Genomic DNA, 17,209 nt, shown 5'->3' on the forward strand with positions numbered 1-17,209 from the left:
CACAATGTCGTCAACGAAGAGCTCGCGGTTTGCTCCGTATACTTTAGGTTGGAGGGATGCGTGTTAAATCGTGGAGGTGTTGGGACGACGACACCGAACGAGACCACGGACCACGTCACGAGGCACTTCTCGTCTCGTTGAACGCATGCAGACGGCGCCCTTGTGGCGATGTTGATATTCATGGCAACGAGGTCGCAGAAAGCATCGGTCGGCTGTTAGTGGCTGTCGGAATGGCGAGTTGACAAAGTGACCGGCTCAGCAGTCGGCGGTCGCGCTGACATTGGAGTTGGCCCAAACTGCCGGCATCAAAGTTAGGCAACTCAAGAGATGAACAAGCTTGGACGGTAGCCACGAGTACGGCCAGAACAGCTATAGACACATCAGCAAAATGGATGTCACTGAGGACTACAGCATCGACAATAGAATCAACAGTTGCAAGGGTGGTTTAATTGAAGACGACAGCTACAGTTGTATCAGTAAAGAGGTCCGTCACGTAGAGGAACAGCAATAAAACAAATCCCACTTCCCGCAGGTCCACCAACAGCAGTGCTTGTGTTTTTTTTTTACTTTCAGTGGTCCCCCAAGAATGACGACATCAAGACCAAGCGCATTCTCATCACCATCATCGTAACCTTAAACTGTGTATCAATGTCGCAGCAACAGGAATACAATTGACAGCGTTCGCATCTACAAGATCCGCTCGAGCGATTACTGCAGCCTAATCGGTCGCTAAGCGAAGCGTCATCATCGCCACCAAAATAGTCCAGAAACAAACATCATCAACAACAACTGTCTCTGCGGAATCTGTATCATCACTTCCACTACGTGATTAGAAACTTCCTCGGTATCCGCAGGGTCGTAATCATCATCAATAAGGGCACTTTTCCAGGATCAAGAAAGATTCTGATATATACCACAGGATCAGCGCCACAATTATCACCACCAAAAACCTTCATCGTCGTTATCATCACAACCACCACCACCACCATCGCCGGCATGTTCCTACAGCAGGGCCAGCCGCTGTCTCACCGCCCATTCCCCACGCAGCGACCCCCGTGTCCGTGGCTCACGGGCGCCGCTCACTACCCTGGGTCGCTCCCGCACGGGGACGGCATGTTAGGTACCCCCCTCGGTCTGGGAGGCCTGCACCAGCCGGGGCCCCACGGGCAGCTGGGGTTCCAGGGGGGGCCTGCGCTCAGATTCACGCACGGGGCAGGGCCCGCTTTCGGGGCAGGGCCAGAGGCGACCCACGGGACAGGGCTGGTCCCTGACCCCGGGGCGGAATCTGGTTTTGAGTCTGGGATGGGAGCGGGGCTCACTCTCGGGTTAGGGGCATGCCTCGGAGCAGGGCAGGGCATGGGGCCATGCTTAGGTGCGGGGCCGGCACTTGGGGCAGGTTTAGGGCCAGGGGGCATGAGTATGGGGTCGGGGTTAGGGGCGCCAGGGATGGGAGCAGGCTCGGGTCTGAGGCCAGTTGGGCTCGGGCACGGCTTGGGGGCAGGGCCTGCATTTGGGCAAAGCCATTGCCCCTCGCACGGAGAGTCCATGGCAGCCCCGGGCCCGACACGGAGGCGCGCGCCGGGCAACCGCAAGGAGAGGAGACGCACTCAGAGCATCAACCTCGCCTTCTCGGAGCTGAGGTACGTCGGACTGGGGTTGCTCGTCCACCTCGTTCATGCCGGCGACGTCATCGCACTCTCAACTCGCGGGTTCTCCTTGAACGCGTGAAGAAATCATTCCGCTGAGCAGAGTCGGCATTGCTCTGCGTCTTCCGTAACGCGATTGTTGCTATGTAGCGGCCGCTACCGGTTGACAAAAGCATCCGTGTTGTAGGTAAACATCGAGATGAAATCGGTGATGCTGTTGCGTTGACAGTGGAGCACAAGCACAGACAACAACAACAGACAACATATTCATCTTCTTGGTTCTTTCGGTAAAGTCACGTAGAATGGAAATAATTAAATAATAAAAATAACACTTTATTAAATAATTCTCACGACGTTTCGGCCACAATGCAAGCAGCCGTCCTCAGGTGAAGAACAGGTCTGTCGAGAAGGCAGAGTCTGAATGACACACCCCAGGCTTGGAGCGTATATTTAAGCTGGGTTGGAAGGGGGGGGAAGGGCGCCTTGATAAAATAATTTGCATATTTAAGAGGAATTTAGCATATGTATGGGAAATGCAGGTATGTGATTAGTACTACTCATGCCCGTGCATTATGCAGGATTAGCAGCATCAAAGGGAGGTGATAGGCAGCGGTCGGGAACCTATGGCTCGCGAGCCATATATGGCTCTTCCAGTGACGGCATATGGCTCCCAGACAATTTTGAGTTGAAAAAATAAAAATAAATCAGTTTGGAACTGATTTTAAAATACTTGTGATATTGCTGAATAATACTGTGTCATTTTAAAGTAAACAGAAATTAGTTTTGAAGATAAATTTCACGGGTCACGCCTGCACTGAAGCTCAACCTCACCACGTATGAACCAGACTACAAGGCCATCAGCAAAACCATGCAGCACCAGAAGTCGCATTAAAAGTAATACATATTTAATTTATTATACGTTAAAAATACTACATGGCTCTCAATGAAATATATTTAGAAATATTTGGCTTTTATGGCTCTCCCAGTCAAAATAGGTTCCCGACCCCTGGGATCGGGGGTAGCATTAATTAAGGGAAGGAGGGTTAATAGTATGTAGCTGCAGTAGCTGCCGAATAGCGCAAACAGTACACCCAATATTGCCCTACGTCCGACCGCATAGCCGCATATGAGTGAATTCAAACTGCATATAGCGCATTTTTCGTTGAAATATGTTAGCCGCATGTAAGTGAAACCGCACAAACGTAACCCGCATAAAGTGAGGGAAGCCTGCATGTACAAAGTCCACGCAGCTAATGCGTCTGCGTCGGGAAACGAATCTATTGTGCTATGAAGAAGGGCCATTGCCAAAAACGTCGCCTATTATATACTATTATTGACACGCAGCGTTATGGTCGAATGCCTTCATGCACGGATCCGTGCTCCGTCTCATCTCTTGACACGCGACTGTAGGACGCACTGCAGAGGATTCACGTCAAAATGAGCCGCGCGAGACGTGATTCTATCGGCCCACCTCTCAGTTCGCGTTCTGTCATTCTTATGAATGGCGGTGGCTCAGTTAAGTGTATTATTATTGTGATTTGCTCGACGAATAATCATCCCGTTTCGCCAATCGTCCTGGTACATACAACATTTAGCGAGGGAGATCCGTGGAGTTTCTGCAGCACGTGTCAATGACAGGTATCAACACGTGGTGGTTATCCGAGGTGGACACACACTCACTCACGTGTCTCGCTGCGCACCTGAGTCCAGCTTTCAGCCTTCTATATAAACTTAATTCCTGCCGTTAATTCTCAGTGGACCGTCTATGGACCGTGTCGTCAGCAAAGATACATTATCAATCAATAATATTGCCTCCATTATTATGATGCATTCGTTTCTCAAATCTGAGTTTCTAAATACTGTACATCTTTCTAACGTCGCTGTGTGAACAACTGTTGCGAAAGAGCGGCAGCTTTAAGTATGTATGTCGATACATTGATTATGTATATTGTCTGTACTTTTAGTACATGTTTATTTTGTCGATACATTGAGTATGTATGTATGTTAAACTTCTTCTTCTTTCGCACCGTACGTAGCCAACCGTGCTAATCGGAGGTGCGGTGTATGTATTTAGTAAATTTTGTAAACGTATTTTGTCGATAGTTTGAGTATAGTATACGTACATTTTATCGATCATTTTAGTGTATTTTTTCGATACATTGAGTATGTATGTATATATTGTCTGTAGTTTCAGTACATATGTATTTTGTCTATAAGTTGAGTATGTATATTGTCGGTACTTTGAGCATATATGTATTTTGTCGATACGTTGAGTACAATACTTATTTGTTCTTTTGATAATTCGCGTATGTATTTTGTTGGGACTTTGGGTACGTATTATTTCGTCTGTACTTCAAACATGTATGTGTTTTGTCCATATCTTAAGTACGTATGCATTTTTTCGGTACTGTACTTTCTTCGTAGAATATCTTCGCTGCTGTTCAATTTCTTTTATAAAAGACTTTTATTTTATACATTCCAATATTTTATTTTTTTATTTACGCTATGTTTTTCGAAAGCTTGGATGACCGCATCACTTTCTAGCCAGTCGAATGCCTTTCATAGGATACAGAGGCCAGGCACAGTGGCACTGCAATTGGAATCCATTTCAGGTATTTCCCAGAATCTGATGATCAGGATGTGTGTGCGTGTGGTCGATTGTTGTGCAATGGTTAGCGCGCTGCGCTAAGATCCCGGCTATTCGAGTCCAATTCCCGATCATGGCCAACACCAGTGACGATTATCTGAATCGGTCCTGGGCATCCCCAAGGTCGACTCAGCCTCAAATGAGTATCTGGGGCAGACGAAGGCGTCCGGGAGTGGTGTTGGTCACCCACCCCCTCGTGTGCCGTGCCGGCCTTCATAAATACCCGCTAACAGCACTTGCCCCAACAGTCTGTTTAGGCTATAAGGGGGATCTATATCTTTGATGGTAGGGAAACCTTTTTTAAATCCTTTATATTAAGTTCACTTGTTTGCTTGCTTGCGTGCTTGCTTGCTTGCTTACGACCGTGCAGATCTTTCGGTCATGTTTTAACTCACTTCCCGTGATCCAATCGAGCTGACATTTTGCACACAGACTCGTTGTGCGTGACAGTTAATTTTCGTGAATTTTTTTTCCAAAATTTTACACTGTTTAGGGAAATTGTTTTAAATATTTAATTACCAATTGCTTAATGGTGGCAGACAATCATCTGACCCATAGGTGGCAGCCATCTCAAGCCAGAGGACGAGAGGACTCTAGCCGCCACGCATATAAAGGATTTATAGTGAAAAACTTTGTTTTCACGGGTTAATTTTTTTACTAAACCCTGCTTCCCCTCGTGGTCGGCTCGCCTCTAATTTGTTCGTGATTCTAATACGCTTCGTGAACAATGCATGACCGGTGATTAGAGAATGAAGAAGTATCTGTAATCCTTCAAGTCGGGTGTAATCGCTTTCTTTAAATATAGGGATGATTGAAGCATCAGCCCACGATTGCCGGGTTTAATTTCTCTGTAAACATTTGGTGAACAATTCCGCTAATTTTGGTTATAACATTAGCGATTGCGTTTACATATGAATTGTGTTTATATATATATGAATTGTGTTCATGTGGGAATTGTTTATATATGCAGTGTTTATGTAATAATTGTGTATGTATGCATTGTTTGTATATGAATTGTTTATGTATGAATTGTTTGTATATGAATTGTATATGTATATACCTGTACATTGTGTTTATATGTGTCTTTATATATGCATTGCGTTTATATATGAAGTGTTTATATATTAAGTGTATTTATATATGAATTGTATATGTATATAATTTGTGTTTATATGTGTCTTTATATATGCATTGTGTTTATGTATGCAGTATGTTTATACATGAAGTGTTTATATATTAATTGTATTTATATTTTGAATCGTGTTTATAGATTAATTGTGTTTATATTTTAATTCAGACTGCTGAATCCGTAGCGCATTGCGCTCACGGTCAGCACCCGCCACACTTTCCGCGCCCGATGATTGTGAAACACGTCCCACGTGACGGGCTAAGAGATTAACGCTGTCTGCGTTACGTGGAACACGTGTACACACACACACACACATTGAGACTTCCGTCTTTATTTGACTTGACTCAATGCAGACAGCATGTATATATAGGTGCGTACGTTCATATGTACACTGTGCATATTTACGTGTATATATTTCAATTTAAAGCTTTCGTGACTGCAGGGATTCATCTTCTTGGTTCTTTCGGTAAAGTCACGTAGAAGGGAAATAATATAATAATCAAAATAAAACATAATAAAATAATTCTCACGACGTTTCGGCCACAACGCAAGCAGCCGTCCTCAGCAGCCGTCAGGACGGCAGCTTGCGTTGTGGCCGAAACGTCGTGAGAATTATTTTATTATGTTTTATTTTTATTATTTTATTATTTCCCTTCTACGTGACTTTACCGAAAGAACCAAGAAAAATACGTGTGCATACTTCGTACGTGTGCACAGTGCAGTATATACTTTGGGGAGCGGTGGTGTAGTGGTTAGCACAGCGTAGTCGCAACGAACCCGGCGCCCCGAGTTCGATTCAAGCTCACTGGCCAACATCAAGTGACGAACATCTGAACCGGTCCTGGGCCTCCCCTAGGTTGACTCAGCCTTAAATTACTAACTGGTGCGGAGTGTAAAAACATCAGCATTGGGTATATAATGGCGCCGGGGGTGGTTCTGGTCACACCACTCACTCGTGGGCCGTACCGACATTCTTTGATTTCTTGGTGCTTGCGAACAGCACTGTGTGAAAGAAGTTCAAAATGCGTACGCATATTTCCCCTTCAGTCTGCCACAGGCGACACAGGGTGCGTTTGTTTTTATTCACCGCGCGTGTCGCAGGGAGCGCATCCCCAGCGTCCCCGCCGACACGAAACTCTCCAAGATCAAGACGCTGCGTCTCGCCGCACGCTACATCTCGCACCTCATGGGGGTCCTGGCCCGGGACCCCTCTGAGACCCCTGAGCACGGCCACCCCGCGGGGGCGTGCACAGCGGTCAGGTTCCCGCACACACACGCACGCACACACCTGCACGCACGCGCACGCACACACCTGCACGCACGCACCTGCACGCACCGCACGCACACACCTGCACGCACACACCTGCACGCACGCACACACCTACACGCACGCACACACCTGCACGCACGCACACACCTACACGCACGCACACACCTGCACGCACACACCTGCACGCACACACGCGTATACACCTACATGCCCACACGCGCACGCACAAACCTGCACGCACACACCTGCACGCACGCACACACCTGCACGCACACACGCGTATACACCTACACGCCCACACAACGCACGCACACACCTGCACGCGCACGCCTGCACGCACGCACGCGCACGCACACACCTGCACGCACACACGCGCATACACCTACATGCCCACACGCGCACGCACACACCTGCACGCACGCGCACGCACACACTTGAACGCACATACCTGCACGCACACACGCGCACGCACGCACACACCTGCACACACGCGCACGCACACACGCGCACGCACACACCTGTACGCACACACTTGTACGATCCACAGGGTTCAGTGCCAATGTTAGAGGCTCGCAGAGACAAAGACACGTCGACACTGCATATGATTCGATCTTCATGCTTGAAGGTCACGGAGCACATGGCACATTTTGCATTCTTACGGTTCCGTGTTAATATCCGAGGCTCACAGACGCAGACTATACGAGTCTCAGGCTTACAGAGTCATACTAAGGCACCTATAGTACATTTCTAACATGTATAATTGTAAATAGTGGAGGCTCATAGAGGCAAGCTAAGACACATCATGGATTTATATGGCTCGTTGTAAACAGTCGAAAGGCTCACATTGTTGGTGTCGTGGGCCCAGCAGGATGGAGACGACGCGGAGCTGAGCGGAGAACGCAGGAGCCGTGGTCGCACGGGGTGGCCGCAGAGAGTCTGGGAACTCGAGATGCAGAACTGAGACCTCTGCTGCCACGCTTGGGAGAGGCTGTCGCGACTACAGGAAGCGTGTTCCGATTTACTATTAATTTATTGCAAAGCGTGCACTTATACGAAACTTATATGAAACGAAACATATTAAGGGACTGAGTTGGCAGTGTTTCCCAAGCACAATCCAACAAAAAGAATCACGTTCCTAATCAACACCTCTATATATATACACAGCAATCTGACGTTTCAGGCGACAACCCTGCTTTAGAACAGAGATACTGACTTATAGTATGAGATAACACTTCATTTACAATGCGGTGCCCTGCGAGCGTTCTGCTCTGAAGAAGGGGACATGGCCTGAAACGTCAGCCTATTATTTATGGTTTCATTTGGTCTGCTATTCATCTTGTGTTGGGATTATATTGAGACGTTTTGTGTTCCGTTTATCTCGCAGAAACGTGCAACTGCACTCCCCGCAGTATCTATAGAATAGAATCTGTGCTGTATGTATATACATCTTGCCTATGACCAAATTAACCAGATCTCAGCAAGGAGCTCAGCAGCTTTGATCCTGGCGCTAAAGCGCTTGGATGGGTGACCACCAGGTGTTCAACAATTACCGTAGGCTGCTGATGTGCGGGGCTACGCTGTCGGCAGACGGCAGTGTGGTAAAAACATATTGTTGTACTGTACTATGTTTCCAAGTCTATGCTCCCCGCCTTCACCAAACTGCACTAACAGCGTGGTGAAGTATGGTCAGCTAACATCCACGACCCACAACGTTGTTAGTGGGGAGGCTCTCATCCCTCCAGTGCATTAGAAAAGAGCTGTTTTTAGGACACATACAGTATACATCTGACACTCTAATACTGTACTCTTCATTTACACGGACGTTCCCGAGACATGCGATCATTAACAAATAAGCATTAATTTCGACCGAACATTTTCCGTTGGGCTATCACCGAGCTAACACCGATATCTATAAAGAAGCATAGAATGAGAGAGAGAAAAACACCCCGCCATGTGAATCGCTTTATCAGAATTCTCTCCCCGAACCGGCCCGTACGGCTGTCTGGCGACTTCATTATCCTGTGTGGCTCAAAATGACTTCGAGAACAACGTTCAAGTTGTCCTCGGGTACCACGTTATTGACGGATCATCGCACATGTTCATCGGTTGTCCTCCATGCAGCCCCAGGTTTAAATGCGCCGTTGCAGATCGTTTGTGTAATATCATCATTATTTATTTATTTAAGTCAGAAACGTTCTTTTCGTTTTTTTTTAAACAAAGTATAATTTATTAAAGCATTTTATTTATTGCAGCCGTATAAATGTTCTCTCTTACATTTGCAGATATTGCATATATTATACTTTGACGTTTTAATTCACAAGTATAAACTCGTAGGGACAATGAAAATTGTTCAAATTGTGTATGAAACGCGCAATGACACCCATTTAAATCGGTTGTATTAATCGGGCTTTAATGCGGTAATGTAGCCTAAGCGATAGATGCTCGCCAACGGCACTTGCCCCAAGAGTCTGTGAAGGCTATACGGGGGATCTTTGTCTTTGTTTAAGCGACGATTCGCCGCTCGCTGCGGTTCTGACGCTCCCTTCCGAGCCCGCGCCCAGCCACGACCGCGACCTCCACTTGCGCACATGTTCTGTCGCACGTGGGACCAGTTTACCGTGTACCCATCATCGGGTACGGGCAGCGTGTAGATCACAACTTGAGTTTCGATTTAAAGCTTTCGTGACTGCAGGGATTCATCTTCTTGGTTCTTTCGGTAAAGTCACGTAGAAGGGAAATAATAAAAATAAAACGTAATAAAATACAATTCTCACGACGTTTCGGCCACAACGCAAGCAGCCGTCCTCAGGTGAAGAACAGGTCTGTCGGAAAGACAGCGTCTGAATGAACACCAGAAAGAACTAATCCCGTATCTGCATTTTCCATAAATATGCTAAATTCATCTGTTGATATGCAAATGCATTTGTCAAGGCACTCTTCCTCCTCTAACACAGCTTAAATATACGCTGCCAAGCCTGGTGGTGTTCATTCGGACGCTGTCTTTCCGACAGACCTGTTCTTCACCTGAGGACGGCTGCTTGCGTTGTGGCCGAAACGTCGTGAGAATTTTTTTTAAATTATGTTTTATTATTTTTATTATTTCCCTTCTACGTGACTTTACCGAAAGAACCAAGAACACAACTAGAGTGTTGAACCTGAACGGAGGGGAGAAAAGTGGTCGACGTGACGAGGCGTGGCGCGAGAATCAGACTGACGGGACAAGAGGCTGTTGCATTGTTGTTGTTATCGTGATGCCGCAGTAGACGCAGAACGTTTTCGATAGCTCGCAGTGTGGCACGGGTTGACAGCAAGCTAGCATTAATTCTAGATTTGAAGCTTTCGTGACTGCAAGGATTCATACTCTTAGGGTTTTTCGGTAAAAAATAATAATAAATAAAAATAATAATCAATTAAAATAACTAAATTAAATCACGACGTTTCGGAGGCAACGCAAGTCACCGTCTCTGTGACGGTCCCACCTGAAGACGGAGACTTGTGTTGCCTCCGAAACGTCGTGATTTAATTTAGTTATTATCATTAATTTAGTTATTTTATTATTGTTTTCCCTACGTGACTTTACCGAAAAAACCTAAGAGTATGAAGCCAGCATTAACCACGCCCGTTAAAACCCGCCACTCACGCCGAATACTCGCAAACGAAACACGTCTCGGCGATTCTAGAGGAATCATGCGCGTCGAAAGCGACGTGCGGCATATTCTGTTGTTGTGCTTAACTGAAGTGCGAATGGAGTGGGGGGGGGGGGGTAGGGGAAAGGTGGGGGGCTGTCCGGTGCGGTAAACCGACAAAGTCGACGCCTGTGTTCCCTGCAATAGCGCGCGACGCGACGCAGAGGAAATCGTGACACAAATTCCGTGGCGCACTTCGGGCCGCACTCACGCACACACACACTGCTGTCGTTTTGTAAAAGCCGCTGTGTGTGAGTGTAAGGAGGGGAGGGGGTACCAGGCCGTATAGGTATAATTTGTCTTGAAAGTAACGTGGCTTTGAATGACACGGGTTACTCCGATATTTGCAACGGGTGCACGTGTCTGCGTGTACATGGTACTGCATGTTTAGATATTGACTTAAAGCTTTTGTGACCGCAGGAATTCATATTCTTTGGGTCTTTCGGTAAAGTCACGTAGATAGGTTCAAAGAAAATAACAAAAAACTACGTTTCGATCGCAACATAAGCGGTCGTCATCAGACCGCTTATGGAGAACGTTAGCATAAGAGGTTAGCCATGGGAAGATTCACCGCCCACGATTCGAGTTACTGTTCTATTCACGAATAGATTTTTTTTGTACATTTTTCCAATGAATGTTGAAAATGGGTCCGCAATTAGCTTTGTAACGGGGAAGTGAGGACAATATGAAGGAAACTAAAGGGTAACAGAGTCGCGTTGCTTTCAGAGACTCTCACCCACGCTGTAGAAAACCGGCCACGTTGATCAAAGAGGGTACCCAAGACTAGAGGCCGACGGAAATTCGGTTTCGTCGCCGAAAGTTGTCAAATGGCCTCTTTCGACATAATTTCGGTTTCGGCAGAAAGTCAAATTTTAACTTTCGGTTTCTCGTTTCGTTTTCGGCCGAAACCAGAAATTCTGTTACGGTCGGCCTCTACCCAAAACTTTGAAACAAAACCAGAGGTAGAAGGACCCCGCCTCGGATTTTCCCGGTCAGCGCTACAGCCCAGGGGCGAACACACTCGTCAACAACACCGTGGCATTAAACGAAAAAAGTATTGATATAGTCGGCGACGTTTCGAGCAATGACCCTTCTTCATAGCACTCCCTGCGCCCCTGCCACGAGCGCGACCGTGGTCGCTGATTAAACACTTCCCAGGACAAACGCGCTTTGGGAAGCGTTACCAGATCCATGCGTATGCACGATTTTTTTCCGTTTAGATAAATACATGCTTTACATTACTACTGTCCATAATGTAGTGAGTGCGTTTTTATTAATGTCCGTCTCGTTTGCTCTGCACTTCTGGTTGCGTGCCGCTATATCGAGTCCCGTTTGGATTGCGCTCCTCGACTCTACATGGAACATATCTACGTCAAATTTCGATTTAAAGCTTTCGTGACTGCAGGAATTCATCTTCTTGGTTCTTTCGGTAAAATCTTTCCGATAGACATGTTCTTCACCTGAGGACGGCTGCTTGCGTTGTGGTCGAAACGTCGTGAGAATTGTATTTTATGTTTTATTTATTATTATTTTATGATTTCTCTTCTACGTGACATTACCGAAAGAACCAAGAAGAAGATATCCACGTCACTTGCACACAATTGGCACACATCGTAAATCGTTGATACACGGTCGATTTGAAGAACGTATGGTTAGCCGAATCATATATTGAGTCGATGACTCGGGCGTTGTTACGTGTCTACTGCGGGTCTAAGCAATGTGCTCCCGTGAAACCACGCGCGGCTCCCATGCGAAGCTGCGCGTCAACTTACGATTCGTGGATGCATGGGGCGGTGGAGCAGTAGTTATCTCACTGCGCTAAGAACCCGTAAACCTCAGTTCGATTGCCAGCCACGACTAACATCAATGGCGAGTGATATACGAAACGCTCCTGCACCCCCCCACCCCGAACCCCTTCACCAACCCTCGATGACCAGCGTGGTCAGAAAATTACTGCAAATATTATTTCTAACCTAAATCTCCCGCACAGGCCGACACATTGTCGAGGAGACATTCGGCCTGGCGTGCGTGTCTCGGGCATCACCACGTGCGCGCTTCCGTGAGCCGTAATCGCTGCGAACGACTCTTTCCCCCGGTCTATCGAAACATTAATTCAGCACCATGCGTTGAGTATTTGGCTGCTATACATTTCCACATGATAAGCCACTTGGTTGATGTATTATTTGTGGTCAGGTTGCTGCTGAAAAGCAGAGCTCTATAGCGCATTTTCTTTGATTCCTCGCAGCCTCTGAGTCGTTCCCTGTATTCAAGACTGAACGAGTACTGCGCGCGTTACAAGTTTAAATGTATCATTGCTGCTGTGCCGTGTTTGTGCTGCGCTTTTGTCAAGTTTACGTTGCAAAACTGTCTTAAAACTGGGAAAATGCCGCAAGAACACTTCACAAATGAGTTCCAGTTTTCACCAACACACGATGTCTAAAACACGCTTCGTTTATAATTGCCAATTGTATAAACAAGTGTAGGCCAACCTTAAACGAGATCGACGGTGCCCGAGAGGACGACCACCGTGGAGATGGAGCGATGAGATCCTGCTCAAGTGCACGAAAGCACTCTATTGTGACGTCAGCATGACCGCAAATGGCAGTGACGACATGGGGAATTCTTCACGTTGCAGTGGCTGGGATAATATTACTATTTTGGTGATAAGGCGTAAAAAAAGGTGGATTTACTGCTAAACAGGAATTGCGTTGGCAGGTGGCTTTTCACGTAGAAAACCATGGACACGAAAAATTACTCTTAAACGTATGTAAAGACCCAAAGACTCGAATACAGACCCATTGAGACACTGGAACACGCTGACAATGGCTTCATCATCATCAGCACATTCTCCACCAGACGGCAACAACGCAGCCTACGGCAGCTTCCCAGGAGGACTGGTCAGTGGAAGCCCATGATTGTTATCAGCAGCAGCAGCATTAACATTTTGCATCGTCATCTTTAGAATGATCATCATAATCGCTCGCTACTTTCGAGTTTCATCCATCAACGAGTACACCAGCACGCGTCACGTGAGATTTGAACACCATGAACCGCCACTGGACATTCTTGATTTGAAGCTTTCGTGACTGCAGGAATCTATACTCTTTGGTTCTTTCGGTAAAGTCACGTGGGTAGAAATAAAATAAATTAAATCACGACGTTTCGGGCGCAACACAAGCGTCCGCCATCAGGTGGGACAACCACAGCAAGAAAAAATTTGCTGAAGTGGGCGAAAGAGCTGCCCTGGCAAAAGGTTATAAATGCCACTGGACATTTTAGGATTTCCTAAACTGCAATCAGAGTCAATCGTCTCATTTCAAATGCCAATGAAGTCGTTACGCGCTGCACGTGTCTGATCATTGTCACGCGTGCCACGTGACCTAGACGGAAACGCGTGTTCGCGGATGTTGGTCCATGGGCCCGAGCATAAATTGTTGCCACCTCTAAGGTAGCAAAATTTAGCAGCACTAATTTGTTTGCTAATACGGGTACATTCTTTGATAGCTCACTCATTTCAAGTACTGTAGTTCTTACATAATTCAATGTTACTGGCCTTGTAGCTAAAGTAATGGCACCTGAGGTGGTACCGACAAGTCGCATGGACTAATGTAGTGCTTATGTGTCCGACGAGATAGAGATTCAAAATAAGATCCTGCATTGTAACTAACTATCATGCCGTGCAGGCTGTACCTGTGTAATTTGCAATTTAATGTTGAGAGGACTGGTAAACGTTAGAATACGAATCCGCGGTGGGTCGCAAGAACGGGAGTTTGAGATGCCCTACACACTATGTACGCGTGTTCGTCTGTAGGCTGTATACTGTCATTTCCCTGTGTGTTCCTAGATGTGAAACATGTTTGTCTCAAACATCATTATATGACGTCAATAAATAATCGATCTGAAACTTCGTTCGCTATCATTTGGATAGACAAACCCTCCAACCCCATGACCTTCTCACCCGCATTTTAGAAGTTAAAACGTCTGAATATTCTAATATGGGGTTTCCCATTTTTTCTGGCAACAAAACTGACACCTTTTGCAAGGAATCATACTTACATTAGCCACAATACTTGCAGTCAAATGCAAACAAAAAACAATACTCTGATAATTTATGCATTGTCTTTGAAACGGATTGGTCCACAGCAGAGACAGCTTTCTTTAGAGCCTAGTCTCATATGGTGTTCGACCAGATGACGCCATAAGGCGCATAGTTCAAAAACAACGCACTATACCAGAGTAATGAGAACGTCTGAATATTGCTCAAGCTTGTCACCACGATGAGAATTTGGAATGTCCAGTTGGTTCAGGTCCACCAAAGATGTAGATGAGCAGTTCAATTCTAGATTTGAAGCTTTCGTGACTGCAAGGATTCATATTCTTAGGTTTTTTCGGTAAAGTGACGTAGGTAAAACATTAAAATTAATAAAAGTAAAATAAAATAAAAATCACGACGTTTCGATTGCAACACAAGCAATCGTCATCAGGTATAAATGAAATAGCAACAAGAAATTCTAACCAGAAAAACTATAGACAGACATATAAGCAGACAGATATCACCAAGATACATAGAGAGAGAGTAACACAGGTACAGAGAGGGGGGATCGTCTCTGTGGAGTGGCCTTAAATAGGCAGAGGGGGCGGTGGCAGAGAGATGGAGGGGTTAGATAAAAAAATTACATGTCAATGAGTGCGGAAAACGCGTAAAAAATGTACATGTCAATGAGTGCGGAAAACGCGTAAAAAATGTACATGTCAATGAGTGCAGAAAACGCGTAAAAAATTTACATGTCAATGAGCGCGGAAAACGCAATCGAAACGTGATTTTTATTTTACTTTTATTAATTAATTTTTTTTACCTACGTGACTTTACCGAAAAAAACTAAGAATATGTAGATGAGCGTTTGCGAGAAGACCCGTCACTGGCGGCGTGGAGGATGTTCGGCTCCACGGCAGCGGTTGCCCAACTGTGGTTCCGTGCAACCACTGCCACTCCCCATGGCCGTGTGAAGTGGTTCGCAGAACTCCTGAAGAGACTTGGGAGTTTGTTTCCTCGCAAACCACCTTGGAGCAATAGCAATCTCATGATGCGCTCAATAAAAAGCAAATTAATCGTTTTTATGGCTTTTTAATGACAATTTATAGCGCTCGGAAGAGCAAATTTTGAAACAAAATATGTTGTTGGAGCAAAGTGGTCTGGGAATTGTTTCAGGGTTGTGAGTAGTCTGCCGGTCCAGATATTTTGGGAACCACATTGTACTGGACTGCTATGAATTCATGTGTAGTGTATACTTCACTTTGTACGCTCAGCTAAAAAAAAATGAACCCGTAAAAACAAAGTTTTTCACTATAATTATCTCTTTTATATGCGTCGCGGCTAGAGTCCTCTCGTCCTCTGGCTTGAGATGGCTGCCACCTATGGGTCAGATGATTGTCTGCCACCATTAAGCAATTGGTAATTAAATATTTTTAAAAAATTCCCTAAACAGTGTAAAATTTTGTAAAGAAATTTACACGAAAATCAATTGTCACGCACAACGAGTCTGTGTGCAAAATGTCAGCTCGATTGGGTCACGGGAAGTGGGTTAAAAAACGACGGAAAGATTTGCACGGTCGTAAGCAAGCAAGCAAGCACGCAAGCAAGTGAACTTAATATAAAGGATTTAAAAAAGAGGCTTCTTTCTGCTGCAAGACTTGAGAAGACCGCCCCCGCACGTTCCTCGGAAACAGCCGAAGTTGCATGAGCACAGAGTTCACGGCCTCGTGGGAGAAAGGCCTCCAGCCTTAAAAGTGAGATTGATGGCTTATAATCTTAATAATGACAAACAGAAGGCACAGACACACAAAAAAAAGAACCACATAGAAGGCGAAAAAAACGGACACAGACACAGATCGCATGACAGGCGCCGCCGCCGCCGCTGCTGCTGCTGCGTTCTCGCCGGGTATAAAGGCCACCCTGTCGTGACAGAGCGCCATGCTCCTTGACACAAACCAGATGCCCACGCCTCGGAGCCCCCCTCGATTCTCTCAGGTTTCTCTCCACGTCATCTGCACCCGCGTGTCCTTTTTCTTCGTCTTCTTCATCATCATGTTCCTTTTGGGGCCGCCACACGAGCAGCAACCCGTGCACGCACAATGAACAACAACAGCAGCAGCAGCGCACAACAACTTGCGCTGATCATCGGGGCGGACGCACTGCGAAGTCGACAAAGTCGGGGTCTGAAGCATAACACCCCCCTCCACACCCCCCCCCCGCTACCCTATCCCACCCCCTCCGTTTGTGTGGACACTCGTAGCCCTAATTGCGCCCACACACGCAGACACGCCAAGGGCTCGCGGGAGAAGGCTGCAGTGTCTGTGAGAGCGCAAAAAACAAAGATCACCCCCCCACCGCCGCCACCACCGTGTAGCCTTAACAGACTGTCGGGGAAAGTGCTCTCAGCGAGCACCTATGAAGGCCGGCACGGCACACGAGGGGGGTGGTTGGTATGCCGCCTTTTGAGGCTGAGTAGACCTTGGGCAGACCCAGGACCGGTTCAGATAAATTGCCACTTCGCGTTGGCCGTTAGCGGGGAATCGAACTCTGGTTACCGGGTTCGTAGTGAAGCGAGATCGCTGCGACAACTACCGCTCACCTCGCACAGGCTCACACCCTCACCCACAGGTAACAAAGACAAAGGTCCCCCGTGTAGCCTTCACAGACTGATGGGGCAAGTGCTGTTAGCGAGCACCTATGAAGGCCGGCACGGCACACGAGGGCGTGGGTGGCCGCTTTTGTCTCCCCAGCGGCGATGTTTACTCACTCGCAGCAGGCACTCATTTGAGGCTGAGTCG

General features: G+C 46.6%; 1 protein-coding gene across 1 annotated transcript; it reads left to right on the plus strand.

The window, feature by feature from the left end:
- Positions 1 to 1,446: 1,446 nt before the first annotated feature.
- Positions 1,447 to 9,522, plus strand: LOC133347970 (heart- and neural crest derivatives-expressed protein 1-like). Its single transcript, XM_061560734.1, has 3 exons — positions 1,447 to 1,640; positions 6,524 to 6,677; positions 7,561 to 9,522. Exons 1-3 carry the CDS (start codon positions 1,447 to 1,449, stop codon positions 7,651 to 7,653), a joined length of 441 nt encoding a protein of 146 aa, XP_061416718.1. The 3' UTR covers positions 7,654 to 9,522.
- The last annotated feature ends 7,687 nt before the right edge of the window (positions 9,523 to 17,209 follow it).

Source organism: Lethenteron reissneri, chromosome 26 (assembly GCF_015708825.2).
Source record: "Lethenteron reissneri isolate LAM-NWPU_2019-01 chromosome 26, ASM1570882v1, whole genome shotgun sequence".
In the NCBI taxonomy this organism is placed as follows: Eukaryota; Metazoa; Chordata; class Hyperoartia; order Petromyzontiformes; family Petromyzontidae; genus Lethenteron; species Lethenteron reissneri.